At 47.3% G+C, this 24,861-nt stretch overlaps 1 protein-coding gene across 1 annotated transcript in view; it reads right to left on the reverse strand.

Moving 5' to 3' along the window:
* Window positions 1–13,669: 13,669 nt before the first annotated feature.
* Window positions 13,670–24,861, reverse strand: part of GNA13 (G protein subunit alpha 13) — a 29,887-nt gene continuing 18,695 nt past the window's right edge. Inside the window, exons 3-4 of the mRNA XM_074607581.1 lie at window positions 23,394–23,444; window positions 13,670–18,653 (exon numbers count right to left, since the gene is read on the reverse strand). Of these exons, the coding sequence (XP_074463682.1) occupies window positions 18,081–18,653; window positions 23,394–23,444 (624 nt within the window). The 3' untranslated portion in view covers window positions 13,670–18,080. The remainder of the gene's footprint in view (window positions 18,654–23,393; window positions 23,445–24,861) is intronic.

Genomic DNA, 24,861 nt, shown 5'->3' on the forward strand with positions numbered 1-24,861 from the left:
ACGGACGCACAGATTGCCCGAAGAACAGGTAGAAACGTGACATGGTCCGATTCTGACACCGCCACTCGGCCAAACCTGCTGCTGAAGCCTTTTATGCGCTCCCAGGCACAGCACTTGACCAGAGTCACCCAAACCCTTCCCCTTGCAGGTCTCCATCCCTGCTTCTCTCTGCCGGCAGTGGCCACGCAGAGGCTACATGTCCCCAGCCGGAGCCAGCCCTGGCAGCCAGAGCACAGCGGTGACCTGAGGCCACCTCGACACGCATGGCCACTTCTACCCAACACGCAGCATCCGCGGGCAGGACCTGGCACAGAGATCGCTACACCTTGACATTCCCACATTGCATTCTCCTAGAGAACTGGTACCGGGGGTGAAAGCGGGTTCTGGGCTGCACAGAGAGGAGGGAGGAGCGGGGCAGGGTGCCCTCTGCATCCCGGCACCAGCAGCCGGCCTCGCCGTGGGACGGGACGCATCCCTGCGGATGCAGGAGAGGATGCGCCCCTGCTGCTCCTCCGAAAGCAGCGCTGGGGGACGAGCCAGCCTTTGCCGAATATTGCAATGTGCGCACCGGGAAACTTGAAATTGGAAAACACGCATGGAAAATTGGAAAACAGCCCATGCCCTGTTTGGAGCTGAACCCCTGGAGAAGCCAGCTCCTTCCCACGCACCGCAGGGCTCCCTGTCCGCCTGGAAATCACTCCCTTCCCCTCCTCCTGCAGCAGCCCCCAGGTGCGTGCTCCGAGCGTACCAAATAAGAGCCACCAAACACCCTATTGCGCCTGTATCTTCCCCCTTGCACACCCCGGGCTGTGGCAACAAGGGCTTATCAGCATCAGCCATGCGCAGGCTCCCCCCGCGCCCCGCTGTGGGGCACCCCTGGGCGCTATCGGGGGCTGCAGGCCTGCCATGACACTGGGGTGGGCTCCTGCCAACCCGTCCCACCAGGCACAGGACACCGGGCACTTTGGCGCTACCGGGGAAAGCCAGAGCGAAGCCGGGTCCCGCTCCAGACACCGTCAGAAAAGCCTGAAGCGATTCCCGCTGCGCTCAGGGTGCAGAGCCGCGTTTCAGTCCTCCCCGCCGCGGCAGTCATCCCCTCGCTGTTCGCCAAACACGGCCTTTTTCTGCTCAAACCTGGGCTGCACAGAACCCAGAGAGGGGTTTCATCCCTGCCCTCGCTTGAAAACCCCGAACCGCAGCCTCAGCGACACCCGCGTCCACCCTCGCCTGCCCCGAACCCCCGCGGCCTCGCGAGGCTTTCCCCGCCGTCAGTAACTCGTGCAACTCCCCGCGCTCACCAGAAGTAAAATACATCAAATAAACTGTACCTGGAAAGGAGTCTGCAGGCATAAAACCAGTTTTTCTGTCTCTTCCCCCTTTTGCTGGCTGTTCTCCTCCTGCCTCCCGTGAGGACCCCGAGCCCCCCACAGCTTTTTCCAATATCACAATCAAGGGAGCTCAGGAACGAGTAGGTGGAAACCCCCTCCCTCGACAGCAGATGGACCAAAAATGGATCACCCAAGTACTTCAATACAAAACCACATTCAAGCTTTAGTTCATAAAATGTTTTCCCTGAGACTGCCCCTATCCTTGCCAGATCTACGCCGGCATCTTACACATCTCAAAGATTTTTATTCGACCTCTTTTGCCCAGCTTTGAATGAGACAAGAATTTCATCCTCAGAGTTCGTCTACAAGGACTCGACACCCGTCTTGCAGCCTGACCTACGTGTTGGATTTCTCCTTGGGAAAAAAGCACCTTCAGAGCAGCAAAAGGGACCAAACTGGTCAGCTAACAGCGTGTAAAGTGGTAACTAGGCATAAACTATATATTTATGTTAAATTCAATTTTAATAAGCAAGGAATCAACAGCAATAAATAGCAGAATGTACAAGGGATTCTATTTCAAAAGAGCAATTTTTAAATATATAGATGCACTCCGGTGTGTACTTTTAATAGCAGATAATTCACACACTTTAGAGAATTTAATTGCTCGCAGTGTGTAAGAGCAGGAAGGGAACAGAAAAGTAGACTTGTGAAGCAGAGAGCAAAAATTAATCCCGAAAATTGTGCGCAGTGGGAACTCTCCCCCGACAGCCTGATGTGGGGCCCTGGTAGGAGGGGGTCCAGTTACCAGCAGCGAGGAGGAAGCGTCCTACCTGGGTGATGTAAAGAAAAACGGAAGCCTGACGAAATCCTGGTCACAGTAATTAAAAATAACATCCTGACACAGGAAATTAAACCTCTCGCACAAAGCCCCAATTAAATCTGTGAACTTGATTTTAAAAAAAAAAAGAAAAAAAAAAAAGAGGAGAAACTCTGTCAATAACCTGGATTAAAGTTCAAGCTGTCTTTTCTCGATCTTTGCGCGAAGTCCCAGCTGCAACCAGGCTCCAGCTCCTCTCCTTGCAGCCCAGGCTGTGACGGACCCCGGTGCCTGGAGACCCCCTTTGGGGACAGAGTGGGTCTGCCCCTCAGGGCCAGCCCCCCGCCCCAGCTGCTCCTCTCACCTGCAAACACCCTTTTTCTTCTACAGGGGGACTCCCATTCCTGCTGTTTCACTATCAGTCGTATGAAATAGAAAGAATTAAATGGCACGAGTGGCCCGCAGCTGTGTGGGACGCAGCGCACCCCAGACCCCATTTAGACACAAAGTGTTGAAGGGTGACGGGGACAAACATTCCTGGATGCACGTGGCATCAGCATCAGCGCAGACCAAATAGTGTAGCATCACGTTAGCAACCGGCGTCAGCCAAGAGACGATACAAACATTAGCTTTTCAGCGAAGAATTTTTAACGCGCTGGTAGTTCCTTGTCAGACAGTAAATTTTAAAATAGTCCATAGTAAAAGACAGAGAGTAACCCTTTAAATACATGAGCTTTTCTGCATATACTATATAATCTGTTTAAATTCTTTAATCCTGCAGCACATCAAGGCATTTTAATAACCACTTGAGGCTCTCCTTGAGCGCTTGTAGGGGTTTTGGTGAACACGTTTGGGTTCCTGCCACCGTTTCACTATCGCCTTCGTGCATTCCTTGATAGTAAGGTCCTCAAGAAGTAACACGTGAAATGAAAATGAAGTAAGGAATTTAAAAGATTTTAATCTCAATGTTGAAAGACTAAAGCAAAATCACGCTCTCTCTCCACTGCATTCTGCTTCCTGCACTTAATACGGTTAACATCGGCCAGAAGGTTTTCAACCCGTGTGAGCAACGCAACCCTTCTGCCTCTTTCCCCAAATACCCCGACTCTTCTGCAGCACCTGCTTCTACTTAGCAAAACAAATAAACAGTTACTAACCACAAGTATAACTCTCTACCACTGACATTTCTTTGCAAGTCTCAGACCACAGTTTCCTTTGCAAACACTGAACTTATGTGCTCTTTCAGTTTTTGCATCTGTAAGACTGTAGAAAGAGGAGAAAAACAAGAAAACACGCAGAGGCAGAAGCTACAGTATCTACAGCAACAGCTGGGACACAAACTAACGTGGGGGTTGTGAAATCCATCCTGCGAGGAAGTTATAACATGGGGCTGACTGGTGCACACCACTGATGTTGTAATTCGGCCCAGAGCGCGAGGTGCCGGTTCCCAGTCCCAGCTCATGCAGGCAGGGATGGTGCCAGCGGGTCCCCACCACGGGACGTCCCCGCGCCCAGCCAGGCGAGAAGGGTGGCCACAAACCTGCCCGGAGCATTTTGATGATACCACGCTGCTCCTGGACACCCTTGTCTCCAGGAGCCTTGGGAATGGGGTGATGACACAGCTTTGAAGATGTGCTGCTAAGTTGCAAGCACTGGTTTCTGCGGGGCAGTGGGTGACTTTACTGGGAAGCAGCGGGCTGGTGGTGCTGGCACGCGTGCCGCATGGGCTCCTCCAGCTCTCCTGTGCCACCAGAACCAGCCCTGCCGGGGTGCAGCAGCGGGGGCAGCGATGCCCGCGGAGGGGGGAGCAGCAGGAGGGCTCTGCGGCGGGTGCAGCGCTGCACAAGGGGGGGAAAGGCAAGGTTGGTGCCAGCTTGGGTGACTGCCCAGCCTCCCTACCCTACATCTCCTATAATGTCCAAGCCTATGGCGGCCTGCAGCTTGTGCAAACTGGGCAGAGGGCCAGGGGACGTCAGTGCGATTCCTCCAGGTGTCCGAGCCCTGCATCACGCCCTGCAGCCTCCGGCAGTGACGGAGACCAAAAATCTGCCGGATTTCATGAGTCAGGGGCTGACCAACAGCCTGCGTTAGGCAAATTGTTCCTTCCCACGTTCCTCAGCTTCCTCCACTCCTCTCCACTGACCATTGCAGGATGGGCTCCGGGCTCTCACCTGGCCGGACCTGAGAAGCAACAATTTAGAGGTCAGTGGTGCAGAACAGCCATCAAACTGGAGCAGCATGCGAGGAAAGGTGCCCGCTGCCCCCCACCTCGGCCCCCGCCAAGCCCCAGCACAGCCACGGGGCCAAGTGCAAGGTCCTGCACGTGGGTCGGGGCAATCCCAAGCACAAATCCAGGCTGGGTGGGGAATGGATTGAGAGCAGCCCCGAGGACTGGGGGTGTTGGTTGATGAGAAGCGCAGTGTGAGCCGGGAACGTGCGCTGGCAGTCCAGAAAGCCCCCCCGCAGCCTGGGCTGCATCCCCAGCAGCGTGGGCAGGGGGGCGAGGGGGGGATTCTGCCCCTCTGCTCCGCTCTGGGGAGACCCCCCTGCAGTGCTGCCTCCAGCGCTGGGGCACCAACAGCAGAAGGACACGGACCTGCTGGAGCGGGGCCAGAGGAGGCCACGAAGCTGATCAAAGGGCTGGAGCCCCTCTGCTGTGGGGACAGGCTGAGAGAGCTGGGGGGGTTCAGCCTGGAGAAGAGAAGGCTCCGGGGAGACCTTCCAGCCCCTTCCAGTCCCGAAAGCGGCTCCAGGAGAGCTGGGGAGGGACTCTGGATCAGGGAGGGGAGCCATGGGATGAGGGGGAAGGGTTTTAAACTGAAAGAGGGGAGATTGAGACGAGATCTCAGGAAGAAATTCTTGGCTGTGAGGGGGGTGAGCCCCTGGCCCAGGTTGCCCAGAGAAGCTGTGGCTGCCCCATCCCTGGAGGGGTTCAAGGCCAGGTTGGACGGGGCTTGAAGCAACCTGGGCTGGTGGGAGGTGTCCCTGCCCAGGGCAGGGGGTGGCACTGGGTGGCCTTTAAGATCCCTTCCCACCCAAACCATCCCCCGACCCCTGGGGCGCCCCCGGCGGGTCTGGCCCCCCCCGCCCCCCCGCGGCCCTGCCCGCGCTGCGCGGCCCGTGGGCGCCCCCTGCCGGCCCCCCGCGGCACCGCCGCCACGCGGGACGGCGCACCCTCATTAAGCCGAATTAAGCCGTCCCCTCTTCCGCGCACCCCCTGCGGGTCATTATCAGCCGCGACGCTCCGTCCCAGATCCAGCAGTGGGAACACGGTGCGGTGGCAGTTTCCCAGCCGTGGGCGCCGCAGCCCCCGCGCAGCCCGGGGGGGTCCGTCCCCACCCGCTGTCCACCCCCCCGAACCCGTGACACGCTGCCTGGGACGTGAAAACGACCTGCAAGAGCCCAGAGAGCCAGCGTGGGCCACCACCGCCCTGCACGCAAGGACCCGACCCTGCCGAGATGCAGGTGTCCCACCGGCGAGCAGAGGGACATCAGCCATGGGATCATGGAATAACAGAACGGGTTGGGCTGGAAGGGACCTCTCAAGGCCATCTAGTCCAACCCCCTGCAGTCAGCAGGGACATCTGCAACTCGATCAGGTTGCTCAGAGCCTCATCCATCCTTGAATGTCTCCAGGGATGGGGCCTCCACCCCCTCTCTGGGCAACCTGGGCCAGTGTCTCACCACCCTCAGTGGAAAGAGCTTCCTCCTAATGTCTGATCTAAACCTGCCCTGCTCCAGTTTAAACCGTTGTCCCTCGTCCTATGGCTCCATGCCCTTGCCAACAGCCCCTCCCCAGCTTTCCTGGAGCCCCTTCAGGGACTGGAAGGGGCTGGAAGGTCTCCCCGGAGCCTTCTCTTCTCCAGGCTGAACCCCCCCAGCTCTCTCAGCCTGTCCCCACAGCAGAGGGGCTCCAGCCCTCCCGGCATCTCTGTGGCCTCCTCTGGCCCCGCTCCAACAGGTCCACGTCCTTCTTGTGCTGAGGGCTCCAGAGCTGGACACAGCATGGGCCACCACCACCCCACACGCAAGGACCCGACCCTGCCGAGATGCAGGTGACTCACCGGCAAGCAGAGGGACATCAGCCAAAGGATGGAGAAGAGGAGCTTTTTAAAGCTTTTCAGCTTTTTAAAGCTTTATTTCTCACCGAAATGTCTCACTGCGGGGTTGCTATTCTCCATGCCCTCATAGCCTCCCAGCTGAGCCTGCGCTGTCACCCCGCCACTATACGAATCTGATTTTTTAAGCATGATGTCTTTAGGAAAGTCTAGTACACCGCGGCTTCAATGGACACAGCCATTTTGTGAGGAAAGGACCAAAGTACGTATTTATGTCTTATTTATGGTTAAAGCATCAGAGAATCCTGCTGTGACCAGAGGGGAAACTCACACCCTGAACATGGCATGAAGTCGCTCGGGGCCTGGCTCTCTTTCCCCTACTTTCTTTTCACGCTCTTTGCCTTCAGTTCACAGCACAATAGTATCTTGTATCCAGTCATTCACATGTAATGACAATTTTCAGGATGGAAAAACAATCAAGTACACTTTTTTCCCCCCTACAACAGAAAGGTTCACTTGCCAGCGACAGGGCAGCCTGGATTTCTTAGGAATTCCCCTCCTTCATTTTATCTGCTTGGGAAACTCGGCACAGGAACGGGTGCCTAAGCAGCACAGTGAGTTGATACCCGTGTCCCTGCCTTTTCCAAAGGATCTAGAACTTAATGGGCTGGAAATTCAGCAGTCCTCTACAAATTGCATAAAGCAAACCACACGGCGTATCCCTGCTGGCCTTCCACCACGCTTCACCAGCAAGCCTGGCTTGGGGTTCTCTGTATTCCTCCCGGGCTACCTGTCCTTGCTTCCACCCTCTATAGCCTCCTTTTTCCCTTTGAGTGTTTCCAGGAGCTCCTTGTTCATCCATGCTGGTCTCCTAGCGTTTTTGCCTGAACTCCTCTTTGTTGGGATGCATCGCTCCTGAGCTTGGAGGAGGTGATCCCTTGAATATCAACCAGGTTTCTTGGGCCCCTCTTCCCTCCAGGGCTTTATCCCATGTTACCCTGCCAAAGAGGCCAAAGTCTCCTCTCCTGAAGTCCAGCTTGCTGTGTGCCCTCCTCACCACCCAAAGGATCTTGAACTCCACCCTCTCATGGTCACTGCAAGCCAAGGCTGCCCTTGAGCTTCACGTTCCCCACCAGCCCCTCCTTGTTGATGAGAACAAGGTCCAGCATGGCACCTCTCCTCATTGGCTCCTCCACCACCTGGAGAAGGAAGTTATCATCGACACATTCCAGGAACCCCCTGGATTGCTTGTGCCCTGCTGTGTTGTCCCTCCAGCAGACATCGGGGTGGTGGAAGTCCCCCACGAGGTCCAGGGCTTGCAAAGGTGAGGCTGCTTCTGTCTGTCTATAGAGGGCCTCATCCGCTCCGTCGTCCTGGTCGGGTGGCCTGGGGCAGACCCCCATTGGGGGGGTGTCTGGGTTTCTTGGACCCTTCAGGGGACTGTCTGCCTCCATGCGTGCGACCAGGAGACGTTTTTCTGTGAAGCATTCCAGCAGGAGGTATTCCTGGGCCTACTGGTTTGTACAGGTGCGTCCTCTCTATTCCCCTGCCAGAAGCAGCATTTCCCCAACGCACCTAATAGTTCTTCGGGGTTTTTATGAAACAAGCAAACAAACAAAAGCTCTCATGTTTTACACTCATGTGATGCTTTTTGTGTTCAGAAGCTTTTACAAACGTTCGTGAGGCTTGCTGGAAGATGCTGTGTTCAGACAGAGGAAGAGTTTAGCCCATGGTTCCAAAATACATATATTAATGTTCTATTTTTCCCCCTGATAATTTCATTATTGTCTCAAGCACTTCAAAGAGACATAAAACAACGAAAGGACAAGGATGCCGGGATTCCCAGGAAGCGTTGCTGATGTGGTGCTAGGGATTGCATTTCACACCTCTCCTTCGGGCGATGTGATTCCTCCCGTAGCCTTGTCCCGGAGCAGGACATTATCTGCTGCACCCGCAGCCGCAGAGCGAGCATGGCTGCTATATTTAGTGCTCAGATGTTCCTGGAATCCAGGCCTGGGCTCAGATCATGGCGGATCACGGAGCCTCATGGCTCCTCCGTGATGATTTGGGCTGAAGCAAAGAGAAACAGCTCAGATGTTTCCGACACTTTTCAGGGCGCATACGCGGTGTCATGCCGCACCTTTGCTTCAAAGTGTTACGGGGCTCCAACAGAATTGTCTGCAGGGAATAATCTTGCCATTTCAGTCAAACAAACCGGCTGTGCACTGCAGAGCTGCTGTTTCCTTTACTAATATGTTCAACTCTGGCCTATTTTTCATAAGCGTCTCATTTAGGAGCTCTTCCCAGGCCATTTACCCGCGCCGGGTGAGACATAAAGACGGGTGACATTCGTGCTGCACACACAGAAATCCTGTCTGACCAGAAGATGGAAGAAAAAATCAACCCATGCCAAAGAAATGTGTGATCCAAAGAGCTCCAGCTATAGAAGTGGTAATTTAAATGAGGATTTAGTTATTCTTTTACTTCTAAGGAACTGTAAAACTTGCAGGGTTATTTCCTACCCCATTGCCAGGATCTGGAGCCATCGGTTTGCAATGACTTGTAGCTGTTACGAAAGGGAACGTGGAGATGGGACCAGGGAAATCCTGCCACAAAGGGGTCCTGGAGGACCCTGCATTGAAAATAACCCTCAGCAAGAAGCTACAGATCTTTCCCCCAAGGGTCTCAAGAGTGCTCTACGCTAACACGCTCACACTGTCCTGCCTTTCTTTATCGGGGAAAGAGAGCACAAAGGTGGTGGGGCGGAGGTGGTTATTTCCCTGGAGGTCTCTGGAAGTGCAGAGACAGAGTCCGGGCTGGTGATGGCTGGGGAGTGACTCACCCGACCTGCCCGGGACACTGTTTCAGGTGGAGAATTGCTCTCTGGAGGTGCTTTTTTCTCCCTACTGATCGCAGATGGCTCTTGAAGGTGCTAGCTCCGAGAAACCTTCCCTAGATGTGGGCAGTGACTCTCACCCAAGGGCCAGCAGGCTCCCGCCTGCCCCCCAGGGAACCACCGACCTCCCCCTCCCAGGGCCACCGCCGCAGCAAGCAAAGGTGCCCGACTGTTTTCCTCCTCTGCCCTCCTGACTTTGGCACCGTCACAGACATTTGTCTTGCTGTGAGCAAATGAGATGGGGTATGGAGACATCGAGTGGGAAGCCTGGCTCCAGCGAAACGGCTGGCTGGCGTCCAGATGCTTTCATATTCGATCCCTGCTTCTGCAAAGAGGGAAAAACAAAACCACTTTACCTTGCTAGCCTCTTACAGAGAAGGTCTTTTGGCAATTAATTTGAATATTAAATGTCTAAATACTCTCCATGTGTCTCTCCTACCAGTTCAGGCAATTGGGGTTGCCTTTCTAAAGGAAGAAGTCTTGCAACGGCGTTAGCCGGTGCTTTGGCATGACAAGGAAACAGCCGCGGTGACTTGCTGCTGACGTTTGTACATGTGAAAATGTTCCCTCACCCCAGTGGCATCCCCAGACAAAAGATCGCAGAGACGATTGTGTGCTGCTTTATTACCACTGCAATGAAAGGCAGTATTTCCTGGGAACAAGAGGAGGGCTTGGAGCAACCTGGTCTGGTGGGAGGTGTCCCTGCCCAGGGCAGGGGGTGGCACTGGGTGATCCTTGAGGTCCCCTCCAACCCAAACCATTCCATGATTTGCTACATGACGGAAAAAAGTATTTAGTAGTATCTCTCCCTGAGTATTGCAGAGGTGAGAGAAGGAGCAGCAGAAAGCTCTCCTGCTGTGAGCAGAGACGCAATGCCATCAGCAGGGACAGCCATCGGGAGCAGAGGAGGAAGGAGACCTGGTGTGGCTTTGGCTGAGGAGCTGGAGGAGTCACGTCAGGCTGGCGTCCCCTTCCCGGGCAGCAGCCGGGCTTGTGGAGCTCAGCAGATGACACAAGGAGAAATTCTGAGGTTGGTTTGGTTGTGGTTTTATAAAGGGCATCACAGGTTTACGTCAAGCAGGAACTGAGGGGTTGGTAGCATCGCTCTGCACCCAGCGCCCGCAGCCAGCCTGAGCCCAGGCTGCAGCAAATCCCCTCTTCTCCCAAAGTGTTGTGAGTGGGGATGGGAGAGAGGGGGGAGGAGACTCTGCCTGGGTCCTCTGCATGAATAGAAGAGGAAGTTTTCCCCTTAATTCTAGACAATTTTTTAGCAAATGCCAGACATGATGTAAGAAGGCTGCTGCTGCTGAAGGCTTGCTCAACTTGCTCCCGTGCAAATCCTCATGCTAATAACTCTTTGAAAACGCTGGTTTCACCGAAGTTTTTTTGTTTGCTTCCTTTTTTTCTTCGGGGAAAATGGAGACTACAGCAGGAAACGGTCATCAATTCGACTTTGGATTAATATAAGAGGATGCACCTCTCACGGAAAAAGTGCAAAATATTGCGCCAAGGCAACCACATAAAGATCCGTACCATTTATAGACATGGCCTTTTCTTTCTATAAAAGCTGAAAACAAAGACCAACTCCCAGGCAAAGGCTGTGGGTACGCAGAGCACTCGGCGTCGAACCTCACCCCGGGGCTGGTGATCGCAGCTGCTAATTGTGACGTGCTTCCTGCCATAACAGCCCGATGGGGCGGCTGCTGCAGGTCAATTATTCATGGCCGGTGGCAACCCACAAACATCGTTTGCATGGTATACGCTCGACATGGAAACAGTCGCTCGCTCTCTCAATCAGCGCAAAAGGCCGTCTGGGGGAGTGTTAATGTGCCTTTTTTTTTTTTCTCCCCTACTGCTTCCCTTTTGTATCTGATAAAGGGGTGGCTTGCTTCTACGTAGGAGAAGTTGACTGTCTTCCAGGACACGTAACAGAGAGAAGACAGGACAAAGCCTGTGACGTGGCTAAAAGCCATCCAAGGTTTATCCTGGTGCTGGACAGGAGAAGTGGGAACCAGGCACAGAATTTGGCTCTCCCCATCACTGCCCATCAGTGGGAAGAAGCCTGGGCAGGGACTCAGCATCTTCTGTACAGGCACAATCCGCTATAGTAAATATTGGAATAGTGAGCCAGGAAAATTTACTTTGCTAGATGCATAAGGTCTTGTGCTTCCTCCAGCTCGCTAAGTCTTAAATTAGTAAAAACCAGTCTGCACCGATCAGCGTCACCTTACTGGGTCACCAGGTTTCAATCCATCCAGGCAGAGAAATGAGATTTATTCACTCACTGCATCTGCTGACAAACACGTTCCTACCTTATTCTCCGGCGCCCGACTGCCCCCCTCGCCTGAGGGACAGCAAAGGCACCCCTTGCTGCCCACAGCTGGCGGCTGGGAGGACACAGGCTTTAAATATTAACCTTCGTACGGAGTCGCAAGCACGCAAGCAGACCTCTCCTCGCAGCAGCCTACCCCAAACCCGGGTTTGTCAGATCCAGTGCTCAACAATTAATCAAATTCTGGGCGGCCTGCGTGGAGCGACGCAGGGGCCGGAGCTCGGCTGCAGGCACAGGCAGGGACCACGTCTCCCATCCCGGCGCACATCTCCTTTCTGTTGGATATTGGGATTCCTGATCTTCCAGCCTACTGAATGTCTCACCCTCCATTTTTAAACGTGCGTAAGAACCCAAGAGAAGAAAGCAGAGAAAAGAAATCCAATACTATCTAAAATTAGGCATAAATAAAACAATATCGCAGAACCTTGTGGGACTCGGTCTATCTGGACCCTTCTATTAATTTAATCTAATAATTCACATTTCACATACAGTGAAAACATTTCATCTTGTTGTGTGGAAAACAAAGCCCAGCAGTGCATTAGGTGGGCTGGCCAGAAATAGCAGCACCTTTTTTTTTTTATTTTAAATTGAGAAAAAGCAACCGGCAGGGTCTGCCCCAGGACAGCCTCCTGTCCCGTTTCCAGCTGCCTTCCCCAAAGGACTCTGCTCGCTCGGCAGCTGCTCCTCCAGCTCTTTGCCCTTCGGGGCAGCTCCCTGGCAGGAACGGGATTCCTAAGGTCGGCTCCGGAACCTGCACGGCAGCCAGGGAAGAAGCTCTTTTGGCAAAGCTTCTGTTTTCCTTCCCTTATGTCAGTTATTGTGCAATCACCGAGTTACTTTAACAGGAAGGAAGAGGCTCGAAAACCCAACCTACATTCAGCAGCACATGCAACGAGGTGTTCTGGTACATCAAGAGCTTTGTGAAAGTGAAGAAACTTCCACTTGCTCACATAAATCCTGGGACACACTTCTTCCCTGCCCCTCTGTCAGCTCGCCCCACCGCTGCCAGCCACCGTGCCGGGAGGTTATTGGGGTCTGTGGGATGCTGCTGAAATGTCCACCATGACGAACCCAGTGCTAATGAGAGCTTCAGTTGACAAGAGCTTAACTAGAAGCCTAGGTGAACCTTGATGCAATTACGCTGGTAATATTGGGCTTAAAAACCAAACCAAACACCATCTGTTAAGACAAATTCTCGATGTTGTTAACTTTACTCCCTGACTGCGTCTCAGGAAATCAGATGCAAGAAAAAAAAAAAAGCTTTCAAAAAACCCCTGAAGAGAATGGTTTTCAAAGTCAGAGCAACATCACAAATGGTGTTCAACTTGACATAACGCTTCTGAGGCAAAAAAGTGGTGAAGAGATGAGGCTGTGATTCCTCAGAAACACCCTCCCTAGGAACAGGCAGGACCTGGAACGAGAAGCGCACCACGGAGCCAGGTAAGTTTCAGGCCATGGAGAGGTTTTTAACTCCTGGTTTCAGTGAGCAGAGGTGGCTCCTTCCCGCGGCAAACTCTGCTCCCCAGAGCGCAGAGCCTGGGCAGAGAGAGCCCGCAGGGTCCCAGGGATCCCCACACCAACCATTTCTACAGTTTATGTATTCTGGTTATCAAGACACACAGACGTTGAGCACTAGCTCTATAAACAAGCATGACTTGGGCCGAGTATTTTGAGATGTGGCGCCCACAGCACGCCAGCCGAATCCAAGGGCTGTTGTGGAAAACAAAGCATCTCAGGCCTATAAAAACTGACAAGGAGAAATCAACGTTTTGCTGCAAAGCATCGCTTCCTATTGCAGCCAGTTGCAAAACAGCCAGTGATGCCTTTCTAAAGGAGGCAGGGGCTGGTTTATTTAGAAAACAGCTTAAAAAAAAAAATAACCTAACTGCAATAACGAGATACATAATTTATACAGAGGCTTGCCACTTAGAACACACACAAGCGTCATCAATATTTTAAATATTGAGTACCAAACTGGTTGTCAAATGCAAGTCAGCAATTTCCTTCTAACTCTCTCCTGGAGAGAAGGGAATTGGGCTGAACGAGAACCTGGATGAGCACTGTTTGCAAAGAGCTTGCTTGAGACCAGAGACTAACGCTATTTCATGTTTTATTAGAAACACAAGAGGTGGCAGGAGCTAAGCAGCTGGCCTTAGCCAAACACAACAACAACAAAAAAGTCACTTGGCTGCCTCCACACATTATTAATTTGAAAAAAATAATTTCGTAATACCAACATGAGGCTGTATATGTTTATTCATCGTCAGTAATTTTTGTACACAAGGCAAATATTAATAGCTGAAAGGCAATGCTTTTGGAGAGTATGTACAGAGCAATGTACAAGCGAGTGTAAGAGGTTTTAAACTATTAATCAATTTAACCGTTTTATAAAAAGGAAGTGATGCTTTTTCTTCTAAGACCTCCCTTAGAAATAATTTATTGCCAATCTTAAACTAAAACAAGGAGAAAAAAAAATTTACAATAAAAAGTAGTCCCTGGAAAGTTTATAAAAAGTTAAACATATAAAATTGTAAGCCACAAACATTTATACAAAGCTAATACAAATCTCGGTTTTGTTAAAGATCTATGAGGTTGTTACAAAATATATTTTTTACATAAAGGCTTCACGTAAGGTAAGCTCTCACTGCTACTGAAAGCGCAGGAAAGCGGTTTTAAATAGTCTGCAATTCAACTTATTTTCAAGTACAATGCAAAGAAATTGCAAAATGGCACTGTATTGCAATGCTGTGTAATTAAAAAAAAAAAAACTACATTAATGGTACCATCAAACAGACAAGACCTGTAAAGTTAACTTGTGAACAATTTGGTATGGCATGAAACTTCTGATCATTTTGAAACAGGAAATGTTATTGTTGGAAAATGAACCTTCTGCAACCGTCCTTAAAAGAGAAATAACCAGAGAAGTCTTCTGCTGGCAATGGAGATGTTAAACACGCACAGTTCTCCGTCGACACGCACCAAGTTGCTCCCACACACGGGGAGCAGATGCAGTTTGCCCAAGCTACCCCGGACTCATCGTAAATACTGCTACTAGCCAAGTGTCACGAAGCTTGAAACGCCCACCCGATCTGAGCAATTCGCTACAACAGTTCTGATGGGCAAAACTGGAAGCTACTTACTAGACAAATGAGTCCAATATACAGCCTTTGAGATCAAAGAACCCCCCTGACTTTTTCTTTTTTTCAGAGCAGATATTCTAGAAGAAAGCTTAAGTTTTACACAAACCGATGGCTTACGCTCCCACATAAAATATATAAAAAACCTAAAAATTTTAAAGCCCTGATGAACAGCTGCAGTTTTCAGGCATCAATCAATTCTGTTTAACACACTGCAGCAGGAAACAGTCGCTAAAACACCAATTTCACCTTCAAGTACAGGAAGGCTGTCCAAGACAGTGGTATATCTCCATACGGTCAGCGATCTTTTTAAACAGAGCTGAACCCTTCAAAGAGAAATAAGAAAGTTTTGGGAAACTTGATTTTCTACCTGCTTTCCCACCTTCACTGACCTTGTACCACAGACTGGTTTACATGAACAAGCTTCACTCTCACTAGCCAACTGTGACTCATTTGTTTGCTTCAGGATAAAAATCAGTCTGTTCAAAACATCAATCCTCCAACTCTTGTACCAAAATTATATCCTGCTATAAAGAAATAATATTTAGAAGCAAATCAAAAAAAGAAACACAACAGTACACGCTGTGCTCCTTTTCAGGTAGCTAATGAAGAGTAAGTTTGAAGATGGAAAAGCCCGACGCCGACGGGGTTTGTTTAGCCAGGATGTTAACATAGGAACCATGTAAACAGTGACATCAAGGTTAGTTGCCTCACCCCCTCTGAAGAAGTGGGAGTGGGAAATGCGAGTGATTTGACTCAGTCTTTTCATTAAAATAATTCATTTCTGCCTGAGATTCATATAGTGCTTATCTACCAGGGCCTACTTTGTCAGAAGTGACCCAACATTGCGGGGTCCGCCTTGCCGTCTTACAGGCCCTGGTGTTCACAGGGAGAGTGATCTGAAAGGATTAAAACCATTTTCTTTTTGGTGTTGGTTCGGGGGAGAAGCCTGCTGAACTTTTTTCCCACTTTAGCTAACGTCAGAAGTGCCCAGCACCTTGGTGATACTGACTATATCCTTGGACTGACATCATTTTTTAGACGATTTTTAGTAAATGAACAGGTCCCTTGACAAAAAAATTCATCAATATTTTACATACCGGGAATTTGTCTAAACAAATTTGTTTAATCTTCACATAATCCACCATCCAGTCTTTAGCCTTTTCAGCAATCATCTAGTCTGACATCCTGCAAAACACATACTACAGACCCTCTCCAAATTAATTATTTTATTCAGAGCAGACAAAATTCTCTTTTCAGAAGAGAAACTTGTTCAGACAACTGGCAGCAATGGGAAACTCCTTCTCTTGTTGACTAACAAAGGCATGGATTTGTTCGATTTCTGCTTTCCAACAGTGGACTTTGAGGCCACCAGACAGAGGTTTGTTGTCTGCTCATGCAGCATTTACAGCTAACCAAATCAACCTGTCACCCTTCCCCAAAGAGGGAAATGGAGAACTTCTGGACTCCCATCACAGGTATGTTGTCCAACCCTTTAAATAGCCTCACTAGCCTTCTTTGAGGTCTCTAGTTCATCATCCTTCTTGAACTGCTGACATACAACCCAAAGACATCAAACCAGAAGTAATCATATCCATGTCCAGCAAGGAGGCAAAACCTACATTAAACATCCACATCTAAAGATTACATTACTCCTCCTGACATCAGTGTTGCACCCAGACTTTGTTTAATTATGCACTGTGACTTCTCCCAAGCTCTTTTCAGAATTCTTTCCTCCCAAAATACTGCCTTATTGCAGAAATCGCAGACTAATCCATGACTCCTCATTGGATGATATAAAAAAAAAAAAATAGAGGTCTTTCAAACCACCTAACTAAATAAAAATACACTATTCCCCTTCTACAGTCAGGAGAACGAGGTACGAAGATGTTACAATCACAGTAAGTAAAAGGCTAAGTTCAGAAGACAGGCGGCTTTCCTATGTTCTAGCAGGGACACTGCTCCAAGCAGTGGGAATATTATGGCACACCACTTGCCACACGTGCAGTATGTTAATAAAAATTCATTTAAGAGTCTTGGCCAGCATCATGATCCACAGGAATTGGCCAGTTCCATGGGGCAAAGTGGCAAGCTGAACTGCCCATGTGACACTACAGCCTGGGGGAAACTTGGTAGCGGCACTGCTTTTTAAAACACAAGCTTACTCTCTCATGTTGTAGTATACTGTGTGGTGTTTGAGGATTTCTGGGCAAGAAGTGTTTATTATTTTTTTTAATCACATGGCAACGGTAACAACCTCCCCTAAAAAAATATAAAAATGAAACTGCAATGGAACTTTTGGTAAAATATTCTTCGTCACAAGCAGCACTCTGGAGTACGCTGTGCAACATATTTGGCTCAAGTACACTTAGGATTGCTAGACCCTATTGCAAAGTCTCAGAAAGAACCTCAGCAGCTGAAGCACTTTCTGCTGTGAGATGTTCTTTTGTTTTTCCAGAAGGAAACATTCATCTTCATGGTGTCAGCTACACAAGGCCTCTGCTGGGAACACATACGCTCACGTAAGGCCACTGAAAATACCGTAGGAGGACAGAACACAAGGAGGCACTTAGGTTTGCAAGTACTTCTATCCGTCACCAAATGCTTACTGATTAAGATGAGGCACACTGTAAGAAGTCATGAAGAAAGGAAAAATAAACCAGTGCTATATTAAAGCGCTTCGAGAACAGGTAAGGTACCCACACGTAACATCTGGTTAGTGAAGATAAGAAATCCAAGTTTAGCTTGCTCCCCCTTCCCACATTAGAACGTCAAGAGGACCGTATCATCGTGCTCTGTGCTTTGCCATGGCTCCAAGAGGTACATACAACGCAAGAGTGAAACCGTGTGCTGTGCCATTCGCCAATTCCTCGTCACTAGACTTCTGCCTGCATTAGTACTTCCTGCCAGATTCGTCTGAGGCTCCCAATCGAAGCATTTTTAAAGCTTCTCCTAGTCAAACCCCATGCAAAGATAAATACTTAAACAGGAAGTACGTTACAGCCAGGAATCCTAGCTTCAAATAGATGATTCCAGCAAGGGATTTATGGGATTTCTAACCAACAATACACCTGAGAAATTATAAATCAGCTATGGTTATCACAGTCTTCATAATGAAGTTAGACATGAAAAGTTTCTCCCCGCCTTAAATTACTGCCACAGTCTAACAATTGCAACAATTTCACTGAGGTTTGGACTTGGAATTCTGAAGGTGGAATGAATTTTCTAGGATAACATACATGTTCTTAACACGTCAAATTCATCGCTTTACAGGTAACTTAGACATAGGTCTGCTATAAAATTACAACTTGAGTGAACTTGAAGCTACACTGGAAGAGATTAAGCCTGAATTTCTGCAGAAATTGGCAATAATGTGTTCAGCAGCAGCTTTTAGCCACAATATCAAGAAGTCTGACAGGATCTGGATTTCTCTACTCCTGCTGTAAACTTCTAGTTCAAAAAAAAAAAACAACACACAAAAGTTACTCAAACTAAAAATGTCTTTTTGCACATCACTGTAACATAAGCTGCTTGAGATTGTCGTGAAGGATGGTATCCTTGACATCGCGGAAAACTAGCCGTATGTTTTCTGTGTTAATAGCAGTGGTGAAGTGGTGGTAGAGGGGCTTCTGCTGCTGGTCCCGGCGTTTAGTACGAAAACAATCCACCAGGAATTTTTGGACATCTGTTAAGCAGTGGGGATCCCCTTCAAACTCTGGAAAATAGTCTTTGATGCTCACTTTTTGTACTTTTTCCTCAAGCAAGTCCGTCTTATTTAAGAAGAGAATGATTGAGACGTTGCTGAAAACCCGGTTATTGACTATTGTTTCAAAAATGTTCAGGGATTCTGTAAGGCGATTCGTTTGCCGATCCTCCATAAGCACTTGGTCAAATTCACTTGAGGAAACAAGGAAGAGTATTGATGTGACACTGTCGAAGCACTCGAACCAACGTTTCCGTTCTGACCTTTGGCCACCTACATCAACCATTTTGAAAGGAACATTTTTTATTTCAAAGTCGTACTCATGAATCCCTTTTGTGGGTCTTCGTGCCAGCAGTATATCTTGCTGTGAGGGAAGATAATCCTAGAAAAAAATAAACGGAAGTTGGCCGATTAGGATAGAAGTCACAGGCACGGTGATCACAGCTGACTTGCAATCGAGAGAAAAGCTTGCAGAGGAGGAGCACAAGGCTTTGAATAAACACGCACATTTATGTATATTTATATGCTAACACTGAAGCATTTTGGCAAGATTTAGAGTCCAAAGCAGGAAACACACCCAATATTAAACCGAAACATGTACCCCAGAGAACTGAAGCTTTCCATGTGCCACATGACAAGGATCCATAAACAACCTGAGAGGTGTATCATCAATTCCTCCTGCCAGTTACCCTCCTTCTGGATTGCTTTAAGCTTTGTTCATCCTCATCCCACAAAGCTGGGAAACACGCTGGCTGCCAACACTGCAACGCAGCAAGTGGGGTCTAAACCAGGTTTCTCAAATCAGTAACCACAGTAATATTCCACTCTTAACTCTGGGCACTCGGCTCCTGCGTGATGTTCTCGTGCATACTGCATGACTGCTTCTAGGAAAAAAGCTGCTGCACTAAGTAATTTTTAAGGCAATCAATTACGCCAGAAAAGCAAAACCTAAGCAACACGCCATGGATCTTTTGCACCCAGCTGTATCAGTCCAAAAAGTCACTTCTATTAGCTGTGTGCCCTGCCTGTGAGCTCGCACAGCCTGATTTTGTCCAAAACATACTGTGCAATTAGAGAACCAGGAGAGGAAACGGTAGCTGAGGGCAGCAGCCTCTTCCCAGCAGTACAGCCTAGGAGGGCACCCGAGACAGCTGCACCCTGAAGCTCTCCAGACTGCCTTTCCCCCAGAATTAAATAGGCAGGATAAGGGGTTTTTTTACTATTTTTTTTTTAACTGTTACATGAACAGTCATCATCAACAGATGCAGATGCTAACAGGAAGAGGAATTCTTATTAGTCAGCTTTCAACAGCATGAAATTCAAGACTCATATTGGGGATTTCTTCATTCTTAGAATTACACTTTTGCATACGGCCAAGTCTTTCTGCTGTTTTAAACAGCATCTGTAGTTAGCACATCTGTAACAGCCGGCTGACACTGAAGTTTAAAGCTTTGTTCTTCACTTGTTATGGAAACTTCCTTACATTTTTCCAGCATTTCTCACAAATTGAGGGTGATTTAGGTTTCAGAGTTGGAATTTTAGTCTCCCCTTAGTGAATGATCTACGATCTTCCTTTGAAAGCACTAGTTACCAGCCTTGGAGCCTTTATAAAGATGTGTAAGACCATGGCCCAGAAAGCTGGGGTGCGAGAAACAAACATGTGACTACATGGCAATTCACATACTGGTATTCCAAGTTTAAGGGACCCGGGCAAGTTTGAGCCATAGCCTTTAAGGAAGCAATTTTAAAAATCATGAACCAAGCGTAATGTTCCAAAAACCCAAGGATCATTTTGCTTTATGTAAGCTCAAAAGTGAAACTAGCTGGAGAGAGGCTGTTTTGTTTGAACTCTTTGCTCAAGCTGCCCATGACTAAGGCACTGCGTTTATCATGGCACGAATTACAAAGCTCTCTGAAGGCCAGGCTCCCCACCCTGCACTTTTTTGCTGTCGTGCTGTTACGCATCCAAAGCCCGTACCACCTAAATCCGCAGGAGAGTCGAACTGCTGAAGCAGTGCCATGTTCCCTCCAAACCGAGCAACAGACACAGGCTTCCACCCCCTGTCTGATTCAAAGAAGCAACTTTAAAGGGCAGTAAGATTTTTCTCTTTATGTGTTAAATTTATCTTGGGTCTTTTCTACCAAAAATTGTTAGAGAAGGAGAATAATAGATGAATAGAGCAGTGACCGTATCAAATACCACTGGGCACACGTGAAGGGATTTAGAGTAAAGGGGACAACTTTTAGGCAAGAGAACGTCGCAGGTTCAACACTCATTCCATCTTTCACACAGGAGCATATTATCATTTACTATTCAGGAAGTTAGTCTCAACTTCTCAGAACAAAACCACAAAGTCTTCGGAAAGCTCAGGAGTGATGGCAATTCTTCAAGTAAATAAAATCAATTAATATAATAGGCAAAGCCATACACACCTTCAATACTGAAACAAGAGCACAAAGCAAACCGTCCCAGGAGTTGGCCTGTGCTGTTTACTCAGTAAAGCTTTCAAGAACAAGGAGCTTATCCCTAGAATTCCTGACAAATTCCCTCTCGAGTATTATTACTCATTTTAAATTCCTTCCACACTGGCAACCACAAATAAAATCCTTTCAAGTACTTTCAAGTTCTACAAGCACAGAAGACCTACCATGTTTTATGCCAGATAATGGCTACTCTGATGCAAAGAGTCTGCAAACGAGCGCGCTGGAAGTCAAGTGCTTGGTATACAGCTGGCATCTGGCTACCCAAAACTAAATACCATAACTCCTAAGAAATCTCCCAGTATTTCAGTTATTTTTTTGGACGATGATTATGTTTTCTCCCTTGTGCCCTACCCTTGGGATACTAGCAGCGTGCTACTGTAGCAGTTCTGAACTAGCCCCTTTCTCACTGTTGATCCCCTTCTCCATTATCTGAAGACTGCAGCATTAGGTGAGTATTTTCCTCAGACGGTATTATTTTCAAAGTCCTTTCAATGTTTCACCATTGTCAATCGGCACTTTTCCTGCAAGCACCCCCAGGCATGCTCTCCTTCCCTACACTTAGCCCAATCTTACATGTTGACCGTTTTCTGTTTCACCTTCTTCCATTTTTGGGTTGTTGGTTGTTTTGGGGTTTTTTTTGGAGGTGGGGGGTAAAGGGTTTTTTTTGTGTGTGGTTTTTTTTTTTTTGTGTGTGTGTGTTATTTTGTGTGCAGCTCTTACCAAGGATAAATACTGATATTGACTCAGTACATGTGCTTTCTTCCTGAATGTCTCCTTCCTCATTCACTACCGTCTGTTTTCTTCTAAAAGACTTGTTTTGGTTATCAAGTAGCTCTTTTGGCTATCACATCACTCTGCCTACTTTAAAATTAGAGTTTAAGGCATGAATAAGATCCAATCACAACATGGAAAGCAATGTCTCTCTATGAAATACTTTGAGTACATATAGTCTGCACTGGCAGTTGAAATAACAACAAACAGTTGTGAGGAATCCAGCTGATCCCACGTGTACGTGCCAGCCAGCTACTCTTATTTTTGCTGATCTGATTAAATCTGAACATTAAGTTCTTTTCCCTACATGCTGTTATCATCAGCTCCCTTTTGGCAAGAGGCATATGAGCTCCCTTTCAGCAAGAGGCACATGAATCGCAGGTCTAGCTGTTTATAAGCAATTTAGTTGCAGCCAGCCCAGCTGTATCAGATAACAGATAAGAACAGTAAAATACTTACATTAATACAGTTTGGGGAAATAATCATTAGACAAATCTTGTCTATGCAAGACAATGTGTCTATATGCAAGACAAATCTTGCATATAGGTAAGAATAAACCAGAAGAAAGTATCAAATCTTTCACTCAGTAACAAAACTTGTCTAGCACTTTTTCCACAAAGACCTAACGTTTTCTATGATGGCAGATCTTGAAGAGTCCCTCTGTATCTCAACACCATTTGGTGTAACTTTAAACCAGAGAAGCTGTAATTCAGAGCTCAGCGTTCCCACAGCAACATCAGTACCTACAATAAGTGTGCGTATCCAAAAATACAAAAACCCCTAGTGACTTCAAGTTTCATGCTTTAATCACAGAATGGACGAAGGTTTCTAAACAAAGAATTTTGAAAAGAAGCTGCACAAATCTTTACCCAAAAGTGCGCAAATGTGCGTGTGCATGGGGAAACCCCAAACCTTCAAAACTAAAATGGCATTGGATTCAAAGGCTGTGAGAAATCCACCATTAGCAGAAAATCTAGCAGTTCGTTAATGTAACTGCAGGTCTGGTATTGCCTTGCAACTCAAGACCAAATCCAAATTTAGAGAGCAAGCACTGGAGTTCTCAAGCAAGCTATCTGGGGAGCGTATGCATTCTGCAAGATTCTGCAACGCTACCAGTGCTGTAGTTAGAAAAGTGACAGTTCAAAGCAGAAAAATAGCGTGGCTTAATATTAAATTTTTATTTGTTAAAAAGAAAAATGAAATTAAGCATGATGTAACAGGATTCAATTGAAATGGTTTGGATTCCTTCATCATTTGTTAGCCATCAGCTGGAAATGACCCTGGAGAAACTGCCTCCCCATGGAGTTCAAGCTGGCATCCCATTTTAAAGGCAGTTTTTCCACATGCCATTTCTGCAATACACAACTAAGCATCTGCATACAACTTCGTTATCCAAGCAGCAACCAACATTTCAGTCAAAAAGCATTCTACAGAAATTTCAGCTTTTTCTCCAGAGAAAACAGATTTTATTCTGCACCAAGTTTGTTTATTTTAAAGTAGACACTACAGAAAGGTACCACTGACCTGTGCACTGATTTAACTTGGTGTTCCTAACTGGGTTTGTAAAAACAAAAGCAGTCATTTTTGTTTGTTGAAGTGCTACTTTAACAGTCTTCTGACTGGACAAGCATTTGTAACTTGTTTTTTCTTTTTTATTCAATTTCTACAGAAGTTTTATTTCCAGAAAAGTCTCTTGGCCCTTGCATTGCCCTTTGGTTTTGACCTGTCAGTGATGAACTGGTGAGATAATGAGACAGTCAAAGTTAACTAAAGTTATTTGAGTCGACACTAATTGCATTTCATCTATTTAAAACCCAGAGATCACTAAGACTACTTAAAATTCAAGAGTGAAAAAAAAGGAACTTACTTGTTCTCCAAGTTTATCCAAGTTGTCCAAGAAATACTTTACAGATTCCCCCTAAAAACAAAGCAAACGGTTATTTAAATAAGTGGCACACTTGATCTCAACAGTTTACATTCTGAAGTCCAGTTAATTTACTCAAACAGATTTAAGTGTTGTAAGCTTTAATCACTACCATTTTTAAGCAGCTATCCTAAGAACACAACTGATGTTTTATTTTTAGGCCAGTTAATATTTAAGCTTAAATGCATAGGTAGGCACATTTATAATAGTTAAATTCCTACAAAGTTTAGAACTGCTAAATAAATCCTGCAGTGCTGTCAACAGGGAGTGTCAATGAAGCAGCCACACCTCCATTATGGAAAGATACATTCAAGTATTCTAACCCTTTGAAGAGTCTGCGCATACAGGCATTCAGGTACAGGATAAGTTAATTTATAACTGCATTGCCATACAATCCCATTCATACAGGTATTCCCCTGAGCACAGCAAATGACTCGCGGAATAGTGAGAAACCACAACAGATGAAGCATTTTACTAAAGTTTCCTATCAGAAACCAAGTTGGACAGGAACTCCTTACTCTGGGAGTAACGAACAGAGCTCCACACTGCCATAGTGCATGGTATCACCCCTACTATACAGGTTATCTTCTGGACTCAAGCCACCACTGTCCTTGCAAATAGTAACAGCAGTTTTTTATCCCTTCAGTAATGTGGAACCAAAGATTTTTTTATTGTAAGCCTGATCTACAGTCAGGTCTCCAGAACTCTGTAAAGGTGCTGGGATTAAGGAAGAACTCTGACATGGATGGTGTTGAACATGAGTTCAGTTGCAACAGATAATGTACTGATTGAATTTATTGCAAAGGAAAGTAATACCTTTGGATTCTTAGCATCACGACAGAAGCAGAAACACGCTTCCTTTTGAAAGCTCTTGATTACCAAGCTGTAATTTATTTACTTTATAGTAAATACAGAAAAGAAACCATCTGTGTTTTCACTCTGCAGATGGAAGAGCAAGAATTATGACTGAATTTTCTTGATGATATTCAAGAAGCATCCAAGGCTGGGGTGATAACATCCCAGCCAGTCAAGTGGATTAGGACAGGAGTCACGCCCTCATAATCACTTCCTCTCACTTGAATTTGAACTCTGCAAACTTACCTAGGAAGAATATCAAACCTCAATATTAAACCGTGTCATCTAAGCAGCAGCAAAGTAGGGTAAACACCAGTCTAAAAAGGGTTCTGGCAGACACATAAGCCAGGTACCTTTGCAAGTTTTATAGGTACTAAAAGAAGTTACATAATACAAGTAGATACCGCACCTTTAAGTGTGCAATTTGAACATCAACTCTTAATTAGGCAAGAGCGGGACTGTGGTTGAAACATGCCTTGTGCATGACACACCTGCAGGGAAGGAAATCCAACACAGTTCTACCACTTTATTTTACCTTTTATTTGACTTTACCGAT

The sequence above is a fragment of the Larus michahellis genome, chromosome 14 (assembly GCF_964199755.1).
Source record: "Larus michahellis chromosome 14, bLarMic1.1, whole genome shotgun sequence".
Lineage (NCBI taxonomy): Eukaryota > Metazoa > Chordata > Aves > Charadriiformes > Laridae > Larus > Larus michahellis.